The sequence below is a fragment of the Manis javanica genome, chromosome 4, assembly GCF_040802235.1.
Source record: "Manis javanica isolate MJ-LG chromosome 4, MJ_LKY, whole genome shotgun sequence".
Classification (NCBI taxonomy): Eukaryota; Metazoa; Chordata; class Mammalia; order Pholidota; family Manidae; genus Manis; species Manis javanica.
The window spans coordinates 15,627,000-15,641,644 of NC_133159.1; the positions used below are offsets into that span (position 1 = coordinate 15,627,000).

Genomic DNA, 14,645 nt, shown 5'->3' on the forward strand with positions numbered 1-14,645 from the left:
GACTTCCCCCGCAGGAGGACGGGCAGAGCCCAGGTCAGTGGGGCCCTCCTCACAGGGAGCGCTCTGCTTCTGGTCCAAGACTTTCTGTTGGTCCTTCAGGTGCACACGCATCCTGACCCAGAAATATGCCCTCTGAGGAGAGGGAAGCGGCAATGTGGAGGAATCAGAGGGGCGGCAGGTACAAGGGGAGGGGAGATCAGGAGAGTCTGCTCCAGGAACCCACCTTCTCAATCAGCTCCATCAGGGGCTTGGCCTTGAGCTCCTCAATCCTAGTTTCATTCATACATGCGCGGTAATATACTTGGGCCTTCCTTTCTGCCTCACTCACACTGGCCGTGGAATTTTCTGGAATGACAAGAGACGGCAGTTTGCAACTTGCCCCCATTTGCACACTGGGTGGCCTTGGGTGAGTCCTCAGATCTTGGTGTTCTCAGTTCTAGGAAGAGCTAGACTTCTGCCTTTCAGGGCAACAGTGAGAAACTCAGTCACAGCGGGTACGTATCTGCTCCTGAGCAGAGCCTGGCAAGCTAGAGGTGTTCCCTAATTTTAGCTGACTGCAAATCACAGTATACCTGTCACCTTCCCCTCTGCTGGGTGGGTCCGCAGATGTGTCCCTGAGCTGCAGCACGGCCACCCAGCAAGAGGAGTCTGCTTTCCCTGCCAGCCAACTTGTGGCCCAATCATCCCTGCTTGATGGTGGGGCACAGACCTCTCTTGGTTTTCAGATCTTAGATGACCCACCTCTTTTGTGATAAAGACCGGAGCTGGAGAGAAACTTTAAAGATCTCGCTGTAAATTTACTTCCTCCCCCTCCTCAGAGGGGCCAGGCATGTTCACAGCCTCACTGCTGACAGTATGGGCTGCCATACCCCTTCCCTCCCCTGGCAGTCAGTGTCCCAAGCCCTCACACTGGGACAGTGGGACACTGGGAGACTGTTTCGCTTCTCTCTATCCTTAGCATCCTGGTCTGGATGCCACCTGCTGAGGGCTGTGGCACTTCTGTATGTGCACAAGCAGGGTCAGAGGCCCATGGGCACCCAGTGAGGGCAACCACTTCCTGCTGTCCAGGTCACGGAGGACCTACTATGTGCCAGGGCTCCTGTGCTTCAGCCTTTGTCTCAGAGCCCTGCTCCAGACCACTCCTGGGTCCCTGACTGCTCAATTCCATCTGTCCACCTTGGTCCCACCCTGAGACACTCCTCACTGCTCTGGCAGCTTTTGTTCATTTTCCAATTTGTCTCTCCTGACCCTGAAACTCCTTCCTTTGCTTTCTTCAAAGACTCCCGCAAACCCCACCTCCTCCATGAAGACTTTTCTGCAAAACTTTACCCATTTCACCCAGTAAACAGATACTAGAAGCTTACTGTGTGCTAGACATTGTGCAAGCTCTGGGGACGCAAAAGACAATGTCCCTGTCCTCATAGAGCTTCCTTTCCAGCGTGAGGACACAGACAAATGAGTAAACATAAAGCAAAAGCTCACCGTGGCCCTTCTGCATGGGACACTGTCAAAACCCTAGAGCCTTCAAGGCCTCTCTCAGAGACCATCTTTCCTATGCAGCCTTTTCTGAGATGCTCATACATGAAGGCCCTCAACATAGGGCACCTACAGCCTGGACAGGGCACTAAGTTTTACAGACAGACAAATGCTCGTGTCCTGTCCCCAAGGTGCTTGTGGTGTAACGGAGAACACAGACAGGCAAAGAAATGAACTGGTGTCACAAAAGTGCTTTGATTCATGCAAATGGTTTTGGCTCAGAGAAAAGCCACACACACACCCATTGGTAGGGTGGGGGCAGGGGACTCCAGAGGACAGTCTATGTGAGTAGGTTCTTAAAGTTGCCAAGTTGTTCCCCAGGTAGAAATGAGGGGAAAGGGCACTGGTTTGGGGGAGTTGGAGAGTGGGAAGAAAAGCAAGGAAGCATAGGAGGGCTTGCCGTTTGGGGAAAAGAAATCCTTCTGGCCCAGCCAGTTGCTGCAGAGGGCATGAGTCACTTCCTGGCCAGTGTAACCAGCTGTCCCGGCCCTAGTCCCAGGAGCTCTGCTGTCTCCCAACTCTCACCATAAACAGCATCAGGGCTTTCACTGCTCAGAGAGCATCAACCCCTGTCCTGCTGAAGTCGGAGTGACAGCCCTGAAGAGGGGGTGGGACCAGCCTGGGCTAGTTTGAAGGGAGATGTAGCAATAGGAGAACCCTGAGAGAGACAGGGGAACAGGGGTGTGCATGACAAGGGGCTATGGAGGGTACACACAGCCCTGGAGACCACGGGAGAAACACCTGCACGTCCCTCATGCCCCACTGGAGTGCGAGCAGAGGTGCCCCTGAGGGGAGGGCAGATGTGGGGAGGCTGGGACTTCTCCCTGCCCCTTAGACCCATCAGGGACAGCAACAGGGGAGCTCCCCACCCCTCTCCCAGGGGCCCTGTTTCTATGACAACACTTCCCAGCAGCTGGGCTCTTGGAAGGGAAAGGACAAGGATCGTCATTGCTCTCCAGGCCCTGGAAGCAGCATCTCACTGTCCATATCTGGCTCTGGCCATGACTCTGAAATGCTAGACCCATTGCAGGGGGAGGCGCACTGTGTGCTCTGGCCCATCAGAGGGCCTGGCTCTCCCTCCCTGGCAGCTCCAAGGCCACCGAGATAAGAGGCCCAGGGAAAAACTCCCGAGGAACAACCTGGCTGTGCTCATCACAACGAGTTCCACGTGCTCCTCCCCACTTTCCCCAACACCTATACCCAGTCCCCTAATCATCACTGGTAGGAGAAGGAGCGCGTCCTTCAAGCACACCTTCCCTCTCTCCTTTGCCGAGAGGCTACCCCCGATGAGATCAAACTTCCCTTCTCCACGTTCCACACCCTGGGTATCACGTCTACTTGTTTTGCCACAAATGTGTATTAAGTTCCTGTGGTTTGGTGGTTGCTGGGCTGGGTGTGGAGGATGCAGTGGGCAACATGGAGGTGGGTCTGTTTGCATAAGGCCTATAGGCTTGGGGGCAAGACAGACAGCAATGAGGCTACCACAAGGCATCTGACTGCTGGGGGGGAGGGGGGATGCTCTGAGGAGGAAGACCAGGAGGCCCTGAGAGGACAGCAGGGGGAGGCCCTGGGGAGTCCTTGGCTGAACTCTGGGATGAACACAGAGTTCAGTGTGGACTGGACATGGGGGCTGTGCCCAGTCTGCCTCATTCACTGGTCTGTGTCCTACTGTCCATTTCCCAGCAACAGGCAGGGACACAGTAGCCCCCAGGAATATCTACTGAAAGAACCGAGCCCAGTGTTTGCTTCTGATGAGGAAGGATGCCATATCTGGGAGCCGAGAGAGTGGTGAGGCTGGGTCCTACCCGAGCCTTGCATGGGAGGAAGCGGCAGGTGGGACAGGAAGGGACAGAAGTGGGGCCCCACTAGGAGTTAGCAGTCATAAACCCTGCATTCCCATGCTGATGCTGGCTAGGGTAGGGGCCCTGGGAGAAGATAAAGCTCCTCCACTGCTCCACCTGCCTCTCTCTGGTTTACGGAACCCACTGAGATGCTTACAGCACCTTCTCCCACCTCCTCACTCACAGGGCACCTACTACCTGGCAGGCACTGGAGGGACAATAGCTGATGCCAGGAAGTCAGGTGGGAGGCTACTGCAATGGACCAGGTGAGTGATGACGTGGGCCCAGGGCAGGGTGGCAGCAGAGAAGAGGCAAGAAGCAGCTGAAGTGTAAGAGAAAGAAGTCAAGATTACTGCCAAGTGTCCTTGGCCTGAGGAAGTTTCCTTGCTGCTGACTGAGATGTAGAGGACTGGGAATGGGCTGAGGGGAAGCAGGTTTGGGGAGCGGAACGAGCTGTTCAGTTTTAGACATTTTAAGTTGGAGATGTCTATTAGACATTCAAGTGGGACCCTGGGTGGGGAGTTTTAGAGCTGTGGTCTTGAGCTGCTTTGAGTTCAATTAGCTCTAGAATATACCTTAAATTTAAGGACTAGAATATAGTCCTTAAAATTGCCTATAAGTCCCTATACCATACATACTCAAAGGGGTAATACTGCCTTTGAAGGGGAAGAGAACTGATTCTTAGAGGGATAGAAACACTTCACTCTTTTTACAGTACACTAAACAGGTATACAGTATATCTGTGGTATTAATTTTTTGGCAAGCAAAATGAAGAAAAGAGGACTATGTTCCAAATAAAGAACAAGATAAAACATCAGAAAAAAACCTGAATGAAATGGAGATCAGTAATTTACCTGATAAAGAGTTTGAAGTGATGGTCATATAGATGCTCACTGAACTGGGGAGAAGACTGGATGAACACAGTAAGTTCAACAAAAACAAAAAGATGGAAAATATAAGAAAGTACCAAACAGAAGTCACAGGGCTGAAGAATACAACTGAAATGAAAAATACACTAGAGGGGTTCAATAACAGACTAGATTAAACAGAAGAAAGGATCAGTCAATGCAAAGACAAGGCAGTGGACCTTACCCAAGCAGAGCAGCAGTAAGAAAAAAGAATGAAAAAAAGTGAAGATAGGTTATGAGACATATAGGACAATGTCAAATAGACTAATATTGCATGACAGGGCTCTCAGAAGGAGAAGAGAAAAACGGGAAGAAATCTTATTTGAAGCAATAATGGCTGAAAACTCTCCTAATCTGGGGAAGGAAACAGACATCCAGGTCCAGGAAGCCTAGAAATCCAAATAAGAGGAACCCAAAGAGACCAATACCAAGACAAATTATAATTAAAATGTCCAAAGTTAAGGACAATGGGAGAACATTAAAAGCAACAAGAAAAGAACAACTTGTTACATACAAAGGAACCCCAAAAGACCACTGGTAGATTTTTCAGCAGAAACTTTAGAAGGGAGTGGCACAATTTATTCAGAGTGTTAAAAAAATAAATTGCAACTAAGACTACTCTACTGGCCAATACTCAACAAATTTATCACTCAGAATCAAAAGAGCAATGAAGAGTTTTCCAGACAAGCAAAAGCTTAAAAGAGCTCATCACCACTAAACCTGTCTTATACGAAATGTTTAAGAGACTTCTTTAAGCTGAAAAGAAACAGCACTGATTAGTAACAAGAACACACAGGAAAGAATAAATCTCACTGGAAAAGTAAATATACAGTAAAGGTAGTGGATTAATCACTTACAAAGCTAGTATGAAGGTTAAAAGATAAAAGTAGTAAAAATAACTATGATTAAAACAATTAGTTAAGGGATACACAGGACAAAAAGATGACATCAAAGACAAAAGGTGAGGGAGTAATAATATTGAGTTTTACTATAAAACTGAAGTTGTTATCAATTTAAAATAGATAGACTGTTATAGATACGTTGTTATATGGAAGCCTCAAGGTAACCACAAAACAAAAACCTATAGTAAATACACAAAAGATAAAGAGAAAGAACTATAAGCATAGTACTAGAGAAAGTCTTCAAACCACAAAGGAAGAGAACAGGATAAGAAAAAGGAACAGAGAGGAACAACCAGAAAACAGTCAACAAAATGGCAATAAGTACATACCTATCAATAATTACTCTAAATGTAAATGGAATAAATTCTCTAATCAAAAGACATAGAACAGATGAGTAGATAAAAAACCAAAAACTGTCTATATGTTGCCTATAAGAGACTCACTTTAGATATGAGGACATACACAGACTGAAAGTGAAGGGTTGGAAAAAGAAAGTCCATGCAAATGAAGACCAAAAGAAAGCTGGAATAGCTATGCTTACATCAGACAAAACAGACTTTAAAACAAGGACTATAATAAAGACAAAAAAGGGCATTACATACGATAAAGGGGTCAATCCAACAAGAAGATGATACATTTTTGAATATTTACACACCCAACATAGGAGAACCTAAATGCATAAAGCAAATATTAACAGACCTAAAGGGAGAAATAGACAGAAAGACAATACTACTAGGGCACTTTGTATTCCACTTACATCAATGGATAAATCATCCAGACAGAAAATCAAGAAGGAAACATAGGCCTTGAATGACACATTAGACCAGATAGGCTTAAGAGATTTATAGAACATTCCATCTATAAACAATAGAACACATGTTCTTTTCACATGGAAATGGAACATTTTTCAAGGCAGAGCATGTGTTAGGCCACAAAACCAGTCTCAGTAAATTTAAGAGGAGTGAAATCATATTGAGCATCTTTTCTTACCACAATGATAGTAAACTAGAAATTACTTACACCAAGAAAACTGGAAAATTCACTAAATGTGAATATTAAACAATATGCTACTGAACAACCAATGGGCCAAAGAAGAAATCAAAAGAGAAAAAACACCTTGAGACAAATGAAAATGGAGAGGTAAAATACCAAAATTTATGGGATGCAGCAAAAGCTGTTCTAAGAGGGATGTTCATAGTGATAAATGCTTTCTGCAAGAAACAAGAGAAATCTCTAACAAACTACCAGCATTTCCACCTCAAGAAACTAAAAAAAGAAGAATAAATGAGGCCCAAAGTTAGTAGAATAAAGGAAATAACAAAGATAAAGCAGAAATAAGTGAAATAGAGTCTCAAAAGACAAAAGAAAAGATCAATGAAACTAGAGCTAATTCTTTGAAAAGATAAACAAAACCGACAAACCTTTAGTTAGGCTCACCAAGAAAAAAGAAGGACTCAGATAAAATCAGAAATGAAAGAGATGTCACAACTGATACAACAGAAATACAAAGGATTATAGGAGACTACTAACAACAATTATATGTCAACACAATGGACAATATAGAAGAAATGGATAAATCCCTAAAATATACAATCTAGCGTGTATCATGATGAAATAGAAAATATGAACAGACTGATTACTACTAAGGATACTGAATCAGTAATCAAAAAACCTCCCAAAAAATAAAAGTCCAGGACCAAATGCCTTCACTGGTGAGTTCTACCAAACAGTCAAAGGATTAATATCAATCCTTCTCAAATTCTTCCAAAAAGTAAAAGAGCAAGGAACTCTTCCAAACTCATTTTATGAAGTCAGCATTCCCCTGATACCAAATCCAGATAAGGATGACACAAGGAAAGAAAATTGCAGGCCAATATTCCTGATGAACACAGATGTAAAACTACTCCACCAAATAATTACAAACTGAATTCAGCAATATATTAAAAGGATCATATATCATAATCAAGTGGTATTTATTCCAGGGATGCAAGGATGGTTCAACACCGACAAATCAGTCAACATGATATATATACCACATTAAAAAAATGAAGATAAAAACTATATGAACATCACAATAGATTCAGAAAAAGCATTTGACAAAATTCAACATCCATTTATGATAAAAAACCTCAGCAAAGCTGGTATAGAGGGAATATACCTGAATAAAGGCCATATGTGACAAACCCACAACTAACATCATACTCAATGATGAAAAGCTGAAAGCTGTTCCTCTAAGATCAGGAACAAGACAAGTGTGCCCACTCTTGCCAATTTTATTCAGCATAGTATTGGAAGACCTAGCTAGAGCAATTGGGCAAGAAAAAGAAATAAAAGCATTTAAATTAGAAAGGAAGAAGTAAAACTGTCCCTATTTGCAGATGACATGAAATTATATACAAAAAACACTAAAGACTCCTTCAAAGAGCTACTAGAACTAATAAAGAATTCGGTAAAGTAGCAGGATACAAAATCAATATACAAAAGTCTGTTGTATTTCTATACACTAATAATGAACTATTAGAGAGATTGGGAATACAATCCCATTTACAATTGCAACAAAAAGAATAAAATATATAGGAATAAATTTAACCAAATGGAGACCTGTATATAGAAAATTACAGGACATTAATGAAAGAAGTTGAAGTCACAAATAAATGGAAAGATATTATACGCTCATGGATTAGAAGAATTAATATTGTTAAAATGTCCATAGTACCCAAAGTAATACACAGATTCAATGCAATTCCTATAAAAATTCTAATGGCATTTTTCACAGAAATAGAACAATTATAAAATTTGTATGAAACTAAAAGACTGCAAATAGCCAAAGCAATCTAGAGGAAGAATAACAAAGTTGGAAGTATCAAGCTTTCTGATTTCAAGATCTATTACAAAGCTATAGTAATTAAATCAGTATGGAATTGGCATAAAAACAGATATATAGATCAATGGAACAGGACAGAGAGTGCCAGAACAAACCCATGCATATATCATCAATTAATTAGTGACAAGGGGGCCAAGAATACACACTCGGGAAAGGACAGTCTCTTCAACAAATGGTGCTGGCAAACTTGGACAGCCACATGCAAAAGAATGAAACTGGACCACTATCTTACAACACACACAAAAATTTACTCAAAATGGATTAAAAACTTGAATGTAAAACCTGAAACCATAAAAGTCCTAGAAGAAAACATAGGTGGTAAACTCCTTGACATAGGTTTTGACAATAACTTTGAATATGATACCAATAGCAAAAGGAAAAAAAACAAAAATAAACAAGTAGACTACATCAAACTAAAAAGCTTCTGCACAGCAAAAGAAATTATTAACAAATAAAGGAGCAACCTACTGAATGAGAGAAGATTTTTGACTGTGCGGGGTTTGACATCCCTAACCCTCACATTTTTCAAGGGTCAACTGTTAATGTACAATGGAATATTATTTAGCCATAAAAAAAGAATAAAACCAGGCCAACTGCAACATGGATGAACCTCAGAGGACATTGTACAAGCGAAATAAGTCAGATAGAGAAAGACAAACATCATATGACCTCTCTTATACGTGAAATCTAAAAAATACATATATGTAAGAAAAAGCAAGCTCACAGAACTGATTAGTGGTTGTCAGAGGCAGGTGGTGGGGATAGAAGAAATAAGTGAAGTTTCTTTTTTAGTTTAAATAAATTGAATAAAAAAATAAAATTAAACAGAAAAAGAAATTTCAAGGAGGGTACAATAATGGAAAAATATTGAGAAATACTGCCCTGGATGACCTGAGTCTTGTGGTGGCCCAGATGCCACCATCCTAGCCTCCACCTCTTGCCTGTCTCCTGCTTCTTCCCATCTTGCTTCCACCCCCGTTTCAGGGATAATGGCCTCACTGTTCCTCCTGCCTTGCACACCCTCCCTCACATCCATGTGCTCGCACTTAATTCAAGTTTCTGCTCAAATGTCCCTCCTCTGAAACTTTTTCCCTCCCTGACTGCTGTAGCTACAGTGACCTCTTCCTTTCCTGGCCCTGCTTCCTACCTGGTTTTTTTCAAAGCCCTAACTCTTCACAACTGTATTATTTATTTACTCACGAATTTGTTTATTGTCTGTCTCTCCAGCTGAAATGTTAGTTCCAAAGAAAAGGATGTCTTATTCCTGACACAATCCCAGCACCTAGTGATGTCTGGCATACAGTTAGTGTACAATAAATAGTTGTGGAATGAGTGACAGAATGTTCTGGGAGCTCCACAGAGAAAGATACTGATCACTCTGGCCTGACAGAGAAGGCTTGGTTTCAAAGTTAAATCAGCCACAGGCAGTTTCTTGTAAAGAAAAGCTTGGTCTCCTTTAAGGCACCCCTGCTTGTGTTTACTTCCCAGAAGGTTCCACAGGAACAGGCTAGTAGGAATCAATAGGGCAGCTCCCAGGCCTGAGCTGGGGGCCACATTTTGGAGATGGTGACACTTCTAGGGCCTCAGTGGTACAGAAATAATCTGGGAACCCGGGGCCAGACAACAGGACTCCCAGCTGCCTGGGTACTTCCTTCCAGGGACCCTTAGTTCCAGAAACTTCCTCAGTCACTTCCCCAAACTCCCAGAGAGGAAAGACAGCACACCATTTAATCAGCCCACTTCTTCCTCTGGGAGTTTTTATTGGAACACCCACTCTCATATCATTCCCTGGGAGGAAACTAACGCGCAGGCTGCAGGGCAGGCTGCAGGGATGGGATTTACTGGGAATTCTGTAGCCCCTGTGCTGCAGCAGGTCCATCTGGCCAAGAGCATGTGGGCCCCAACTCCACATCAGGGAAAGACCAGAGTTTGTTTCAGATCAAACCATGGGTTCAGTTAAGACAGTTACAAGCCTCAGGAGCCCTATCCTGTGAGGGGAAGTGGGGGAGCTGATAAAGGAGACGCCTTTTTCTGCAGAATATCAAAATAACATTAACACCATTACCATTTACTGGACTCCACTGCAGGCCAGGCCTGTGCTGAGACCTCTTTTCATCACCACGCCAAGACCTGGGGTGGATATTATCACCCCATTTCATAGAGAAGGAAAATGAGGCCAAGGGAGGTGAAGAAACTTGCCTAGGGGGGCAGAGCTAATCCTTGGCACACTGGAATTTGAATCCAGGTATTCTTAAGACTCCCTGAGAAAATGAACAGCTTCCTCTGTGCGTGGGTGTGGCTATGTGTGTACAACTTGTCATAACAGTTCCCACTAGTGGGTGTTATCAGTATCACTCCCAGTTTATAGGCAAGAGACACAGTAACTTGTCTGAGGTCATACAAGTGAGAGGCTGAGGCCGGGCCAGCTTTCCTTTCCGTCTCTGCAGGGAAAGCCAGGTTGACCTGAAGCAGCCAGTCCAGCCACCCCAAAGCAGCCCTGGACACCCACTCCCATCATCAGATCAATTCATTAATCAGTCCACTTAACCATTCCCCATTGCAGCAGGCACAATACTGAATGGGAAGCATTTCAGAGGCAGATCTTGTCCATACAGTTTCCAATATGTATAGGAAGATGAAACTAAGTTAGACAGTGAATATTGGAAAAACAAATCAAAATAAAACTACAGAGATGTCACAGGGTAACATAATTAACTGTCAGGTCACTGACATGGACAAATTTAATGCTAATGGAATGTTTCTGTCTGGTTTCTCAGGGAGACTGGCATTGGCATAGAAGGAAGGGAGACTATTGTTTCTTCATGGTATTTGTGTTGCTGGAATTGTTACAACAAGCAGGCATTAAGTATTTTTGCATGCATTAATCATATAATGTAAAATATAGTACATATGACAGGCACATAAAAGATACTTGCAGCTCAAGCCCAGAGAAACCCTTTGCTTGCCATGGAAGACATAACAGAGGAAGCAGGTTTTGAGAAAAGCCTTGCAGGATTGGGAGGGGCTGAGGTAGGCATTCCAGATGGCAGAAATCTGTGCTAAAAGCACAAGCTGGACAGTCTAAGGCAAGGCCCAGTCTAAGGGGTGGTCCAGCTGCATCCTTGTCCTGATGAAGCCAGGCCACACTCTCTTCTCCCCAAAGCCTGTGAGGACAGCACAAGCTGGCAGCTTGGGCGGGCGGCAGAGCATCTCTTGTGTGGGGCCTCTCTGTCTCATAGCACCCCTCCCCAGCCAGTAGGCTGCAAGGATATGCCGTGGTGGCACTTGTGCTAGTTCAACCATCTGCTACACATCTGCCTGGATTTCCTCTGAGGGGCCAGAGTGAATTCGCCATCCAGAGAAAGGGGCAACTCTCCTGAGGTCACACGGCAAGCTGATATAATAGCTATTCTGCCTGGCCAGCTGACAGTCCTCACCTGCACTCCATTCCTTCTCCTAGGGAGGCCCACCCCGGGCCAGCTTGGACAGCCTGGGCAGCCCCCTGCATGCTCCAGTCCCCATCAGCTCCGGCTCCCTCTGGAGGCCTGCTGGCTGACCCCTTTGTCTCAGGGAAGCTGAAACCAACCTGGCCTTAAGCCCAAGGACGCAGGGCCCATGTTCCTGCCTTTTTGGTCACCCACTTACCTGCTTCCTGCATTCGGGGGTGTCCAGGTATCAAAGACCCAGCTCCTTACCGACTGAGGGGGGCACTTACAGACTGTTCCCAGGAGTGAGCTGGAGGGAGAGAACCCCAGGATATGCCTTTTGGGGAAGCTCCTGGTCAGTATGACCTGGGGGTGACACCAACTACCACGTTCATCAGGCCTGAGTTAGGTCTTCCCCAGCCTGCAGAGATCCATCCAGCAGCCACTGAGGAAAGGAGGTCAGTGAGACACACTTCTAGGCCACTCTGTGGCCTCTGTCGGGCAAATCTGACTCAGGGGAATCAGTAAAAAAGAATGCAGGTTTGAGGACCCAGAGGTCTTGGGCTGAATCGCAGCCCCACCATGTCCTAGGAATCATATTTCCTTTGTATCTGTGAGTCTCATCTGTAAAATGGGATTTATATCCATGGCTTAAATAAAATAAACAAGTAAGCAACCCAGCATGGTCATGGGTATGTGCCTCCCTCCCTGGTCACTGGGTCCACATCAGTGCTTCTGTAAGAAATAAAATAAGCAATAATTACTCTTTCTTTCACTACCCAATTAATCCTTAGAACATCCCTACCAATGCTGAGTTAGTTCCCACTTTGTAGGTGAGGCATGGAGGCCCTGCAAGGCTGAGCTGCCTCTCTGCAGTCACACAGCTCGTTAGAGACAGATCTGCACTAGAATTCACCCAATACTCCCGAGCAGGGCGGCTCTGCTTTGCTGCACACTTACTAGGCGCCAGGCTCTGTGCTAAGCACTCTAACCCATCACATGCAAGACAATACTCACAGCAACCTTGTGTGCTAGATGGCATCATTATTCCCATTTGACACATAATAACACTAAGAGGGAGGGGACCTGGGTCACTCATCCAAGGCCACACAAGGATAAGCTGGCATGTCAGGGCTACCTGCCTCCTGATACACCAGACCCTGGCCCTGGGCTCAGGGGCAGGAACACATGGTTCTGGATGTTCTGCACCCAGCTCAGGGCAGCTCCCCCACTACACTTTGATCCCTAGCAATGGTGTGGCTGTAAGGCCAGAGCCCAGGAAACTGGAGGCCACTCATAGGCCCTGCTGTCTGGGGGTGGAGTCAGGGATGTACTCACTCCTGGCACAGACCCAAGGTCCTTCTGATAAGAACCAGCAGGATCAGGTCCCACAGACACCAATACAAGGGCCAGTTCTGGGCCTCTAGTGGGGAGAGGACCCATCTGCCTGTCTTCCCTGTCCCCTCTTCGTGCTAACTGCTCCCCAGGGCTGGCAGCACTTCCTTGAAAAAGTTAGTTAACTTCCCTGAGCCTCAGTCTCCTCATCTATAAAATGGGAGCAACAGTCCCCAAGTCCCAGGGTGGCTGTGAGGACAAAGGAGGCAGTGGATATAAAGAGCCTGGTACAGAGCACAGCTGATAGCAGACATTCAACATCAGTCTTTCCCTCTTGCCTTCAGACACCTCAGTGCAGTGCTTCCTGCAGGCTCTCTCCAACACGATGGGAAGGGAGCCGGACCTGCCTGTTGTACTTGAAGGAGGAGGTGCGTGCCAGGAGAAAGGGCACACGACCAGGAGTCAGGCAAGTCCCAGATCTGCCACCTGCTAGCATGTCTTGAGGATCCCTCTGAACTTCAGTTTCTTCATCTATCAAATGGGGTGAATAATACCTTCCTAGCTCCCACCCCACAGGAACAAATAGGATGGCATATACAAAAGAGTTCTGTAAACTGTAAAGTACTGTGCAAAGGTCAAAGGTGAATAGTGACAGAACACTAACATAAACAGCAACCACCATAACATGCCAGGCCTAGGCAAAATGCTTTAAATATATTTTCCCACTTATTCATAACCTGAAGAAGACATACTCATGAGAGAAGAAGCCCAGAGAGGTTATGTAACTGACTCAAGATCACACAGTAAGTGGCAGAGACAGATCTGCACCCAGGTCCTGATGACTGAAGCAGAGGCTCCAGACCCTCTTGTTACCCTGCTTGGACTATTGATCTGCGTTGGTTGATGGTTCCTGCCAAGTCCCCGCCTGTGTCTTTAGGTGCTATGGAAAGGACATCCCTGAGCTCCAGTCTGGCTACCAAAGACATATTTGCCTTTTATGCTTCTAGTTCTGAAATGAAAGGCTGTGTGTCCTTTCAAAGGCACATGGGTGGGTAAAGCAGGCAGGGGTCTCTGCTGTTCCTCATATGGGGAGTTCTCTCAGCCCCACCTCCACCCACCACCCTGCTCTGATCCTCAGGGAGACCAGCAGGAGGTTGTGCTGCCAAGGAGCAATGGTGGGTGGGTTCCACCCAGCAGCAGCCGCACCCCCTGGGTCCAGGAAGAAAGGAAAGGTTTCCTTAACCCAGTTTGCTTTTTTCCACTTTCATCTAAAAGATGCAGTTGCCTGAAATTCATAGTTGTCAAATAGAATCTTTTCCTATCTCATAGGAAGGTTTCTGTCTTTTGGAGATTTGTCCCCTTTAGGTGTCCTCTATTTGATCTATGTCTGAATATCTTTAGGGTTTTATAAAAACTTGATTTAAAAAGTATTTGTCAAATCTATGCTCTGTCACTGATAGATTGGGTAGTTTTTCATGACCTCTCTCAGCATTTAGGGTCCCAGGATGGGGCAAGCATCAGCAGGAGAGAGGTATGGTGAAGGTCCTGCCTACTACGGGGTTCAGGTCAGGGCCTCTCTCTGTTACAGCTGGGGTGTTGTGATTTCACATGGAGGAGGACCCCAGTGGGCAGATGCTAATTCAACAAACATTCCCTAGGGATACACCTGCAAACAAGATGACATGGGATTCTAATCTAAGGATAAAACTACAATACCAAGGTCATCTAGAGGTGCTAAAGGTGTAACAGGTACAAAAAGAAATTTGGTTAGATGGCTTATCGTGCAAGCTGCATTAGCATGTGGCCAAGGATAA

General features: G+C 45.3%; 1 protein-coding gene across 2 annotated transcripts in view; it reads right to left on the minus strand.

The window, feature by feature from the left end:
• ECE1 (endothelin converting enzyme 1) overlaps positions 1 to 14,645 on the minus strand; it is a 106,493-nt gene that overhangs the window by 29,694 nt on the left and 62,154 nt on the right. For both annotated transcript variants that reach the window (XM_073233346.1, XM_073233345.1), the window contains one exon: positions 224 to 345. In XM_073233346.1, the coding sequence (XP_073089447.1) occupies positions 224 to 345 (122 nt within the window). The remainder of the gene's footprint in view (positions 1 to 223; positions 346 to 14,645) is intronic.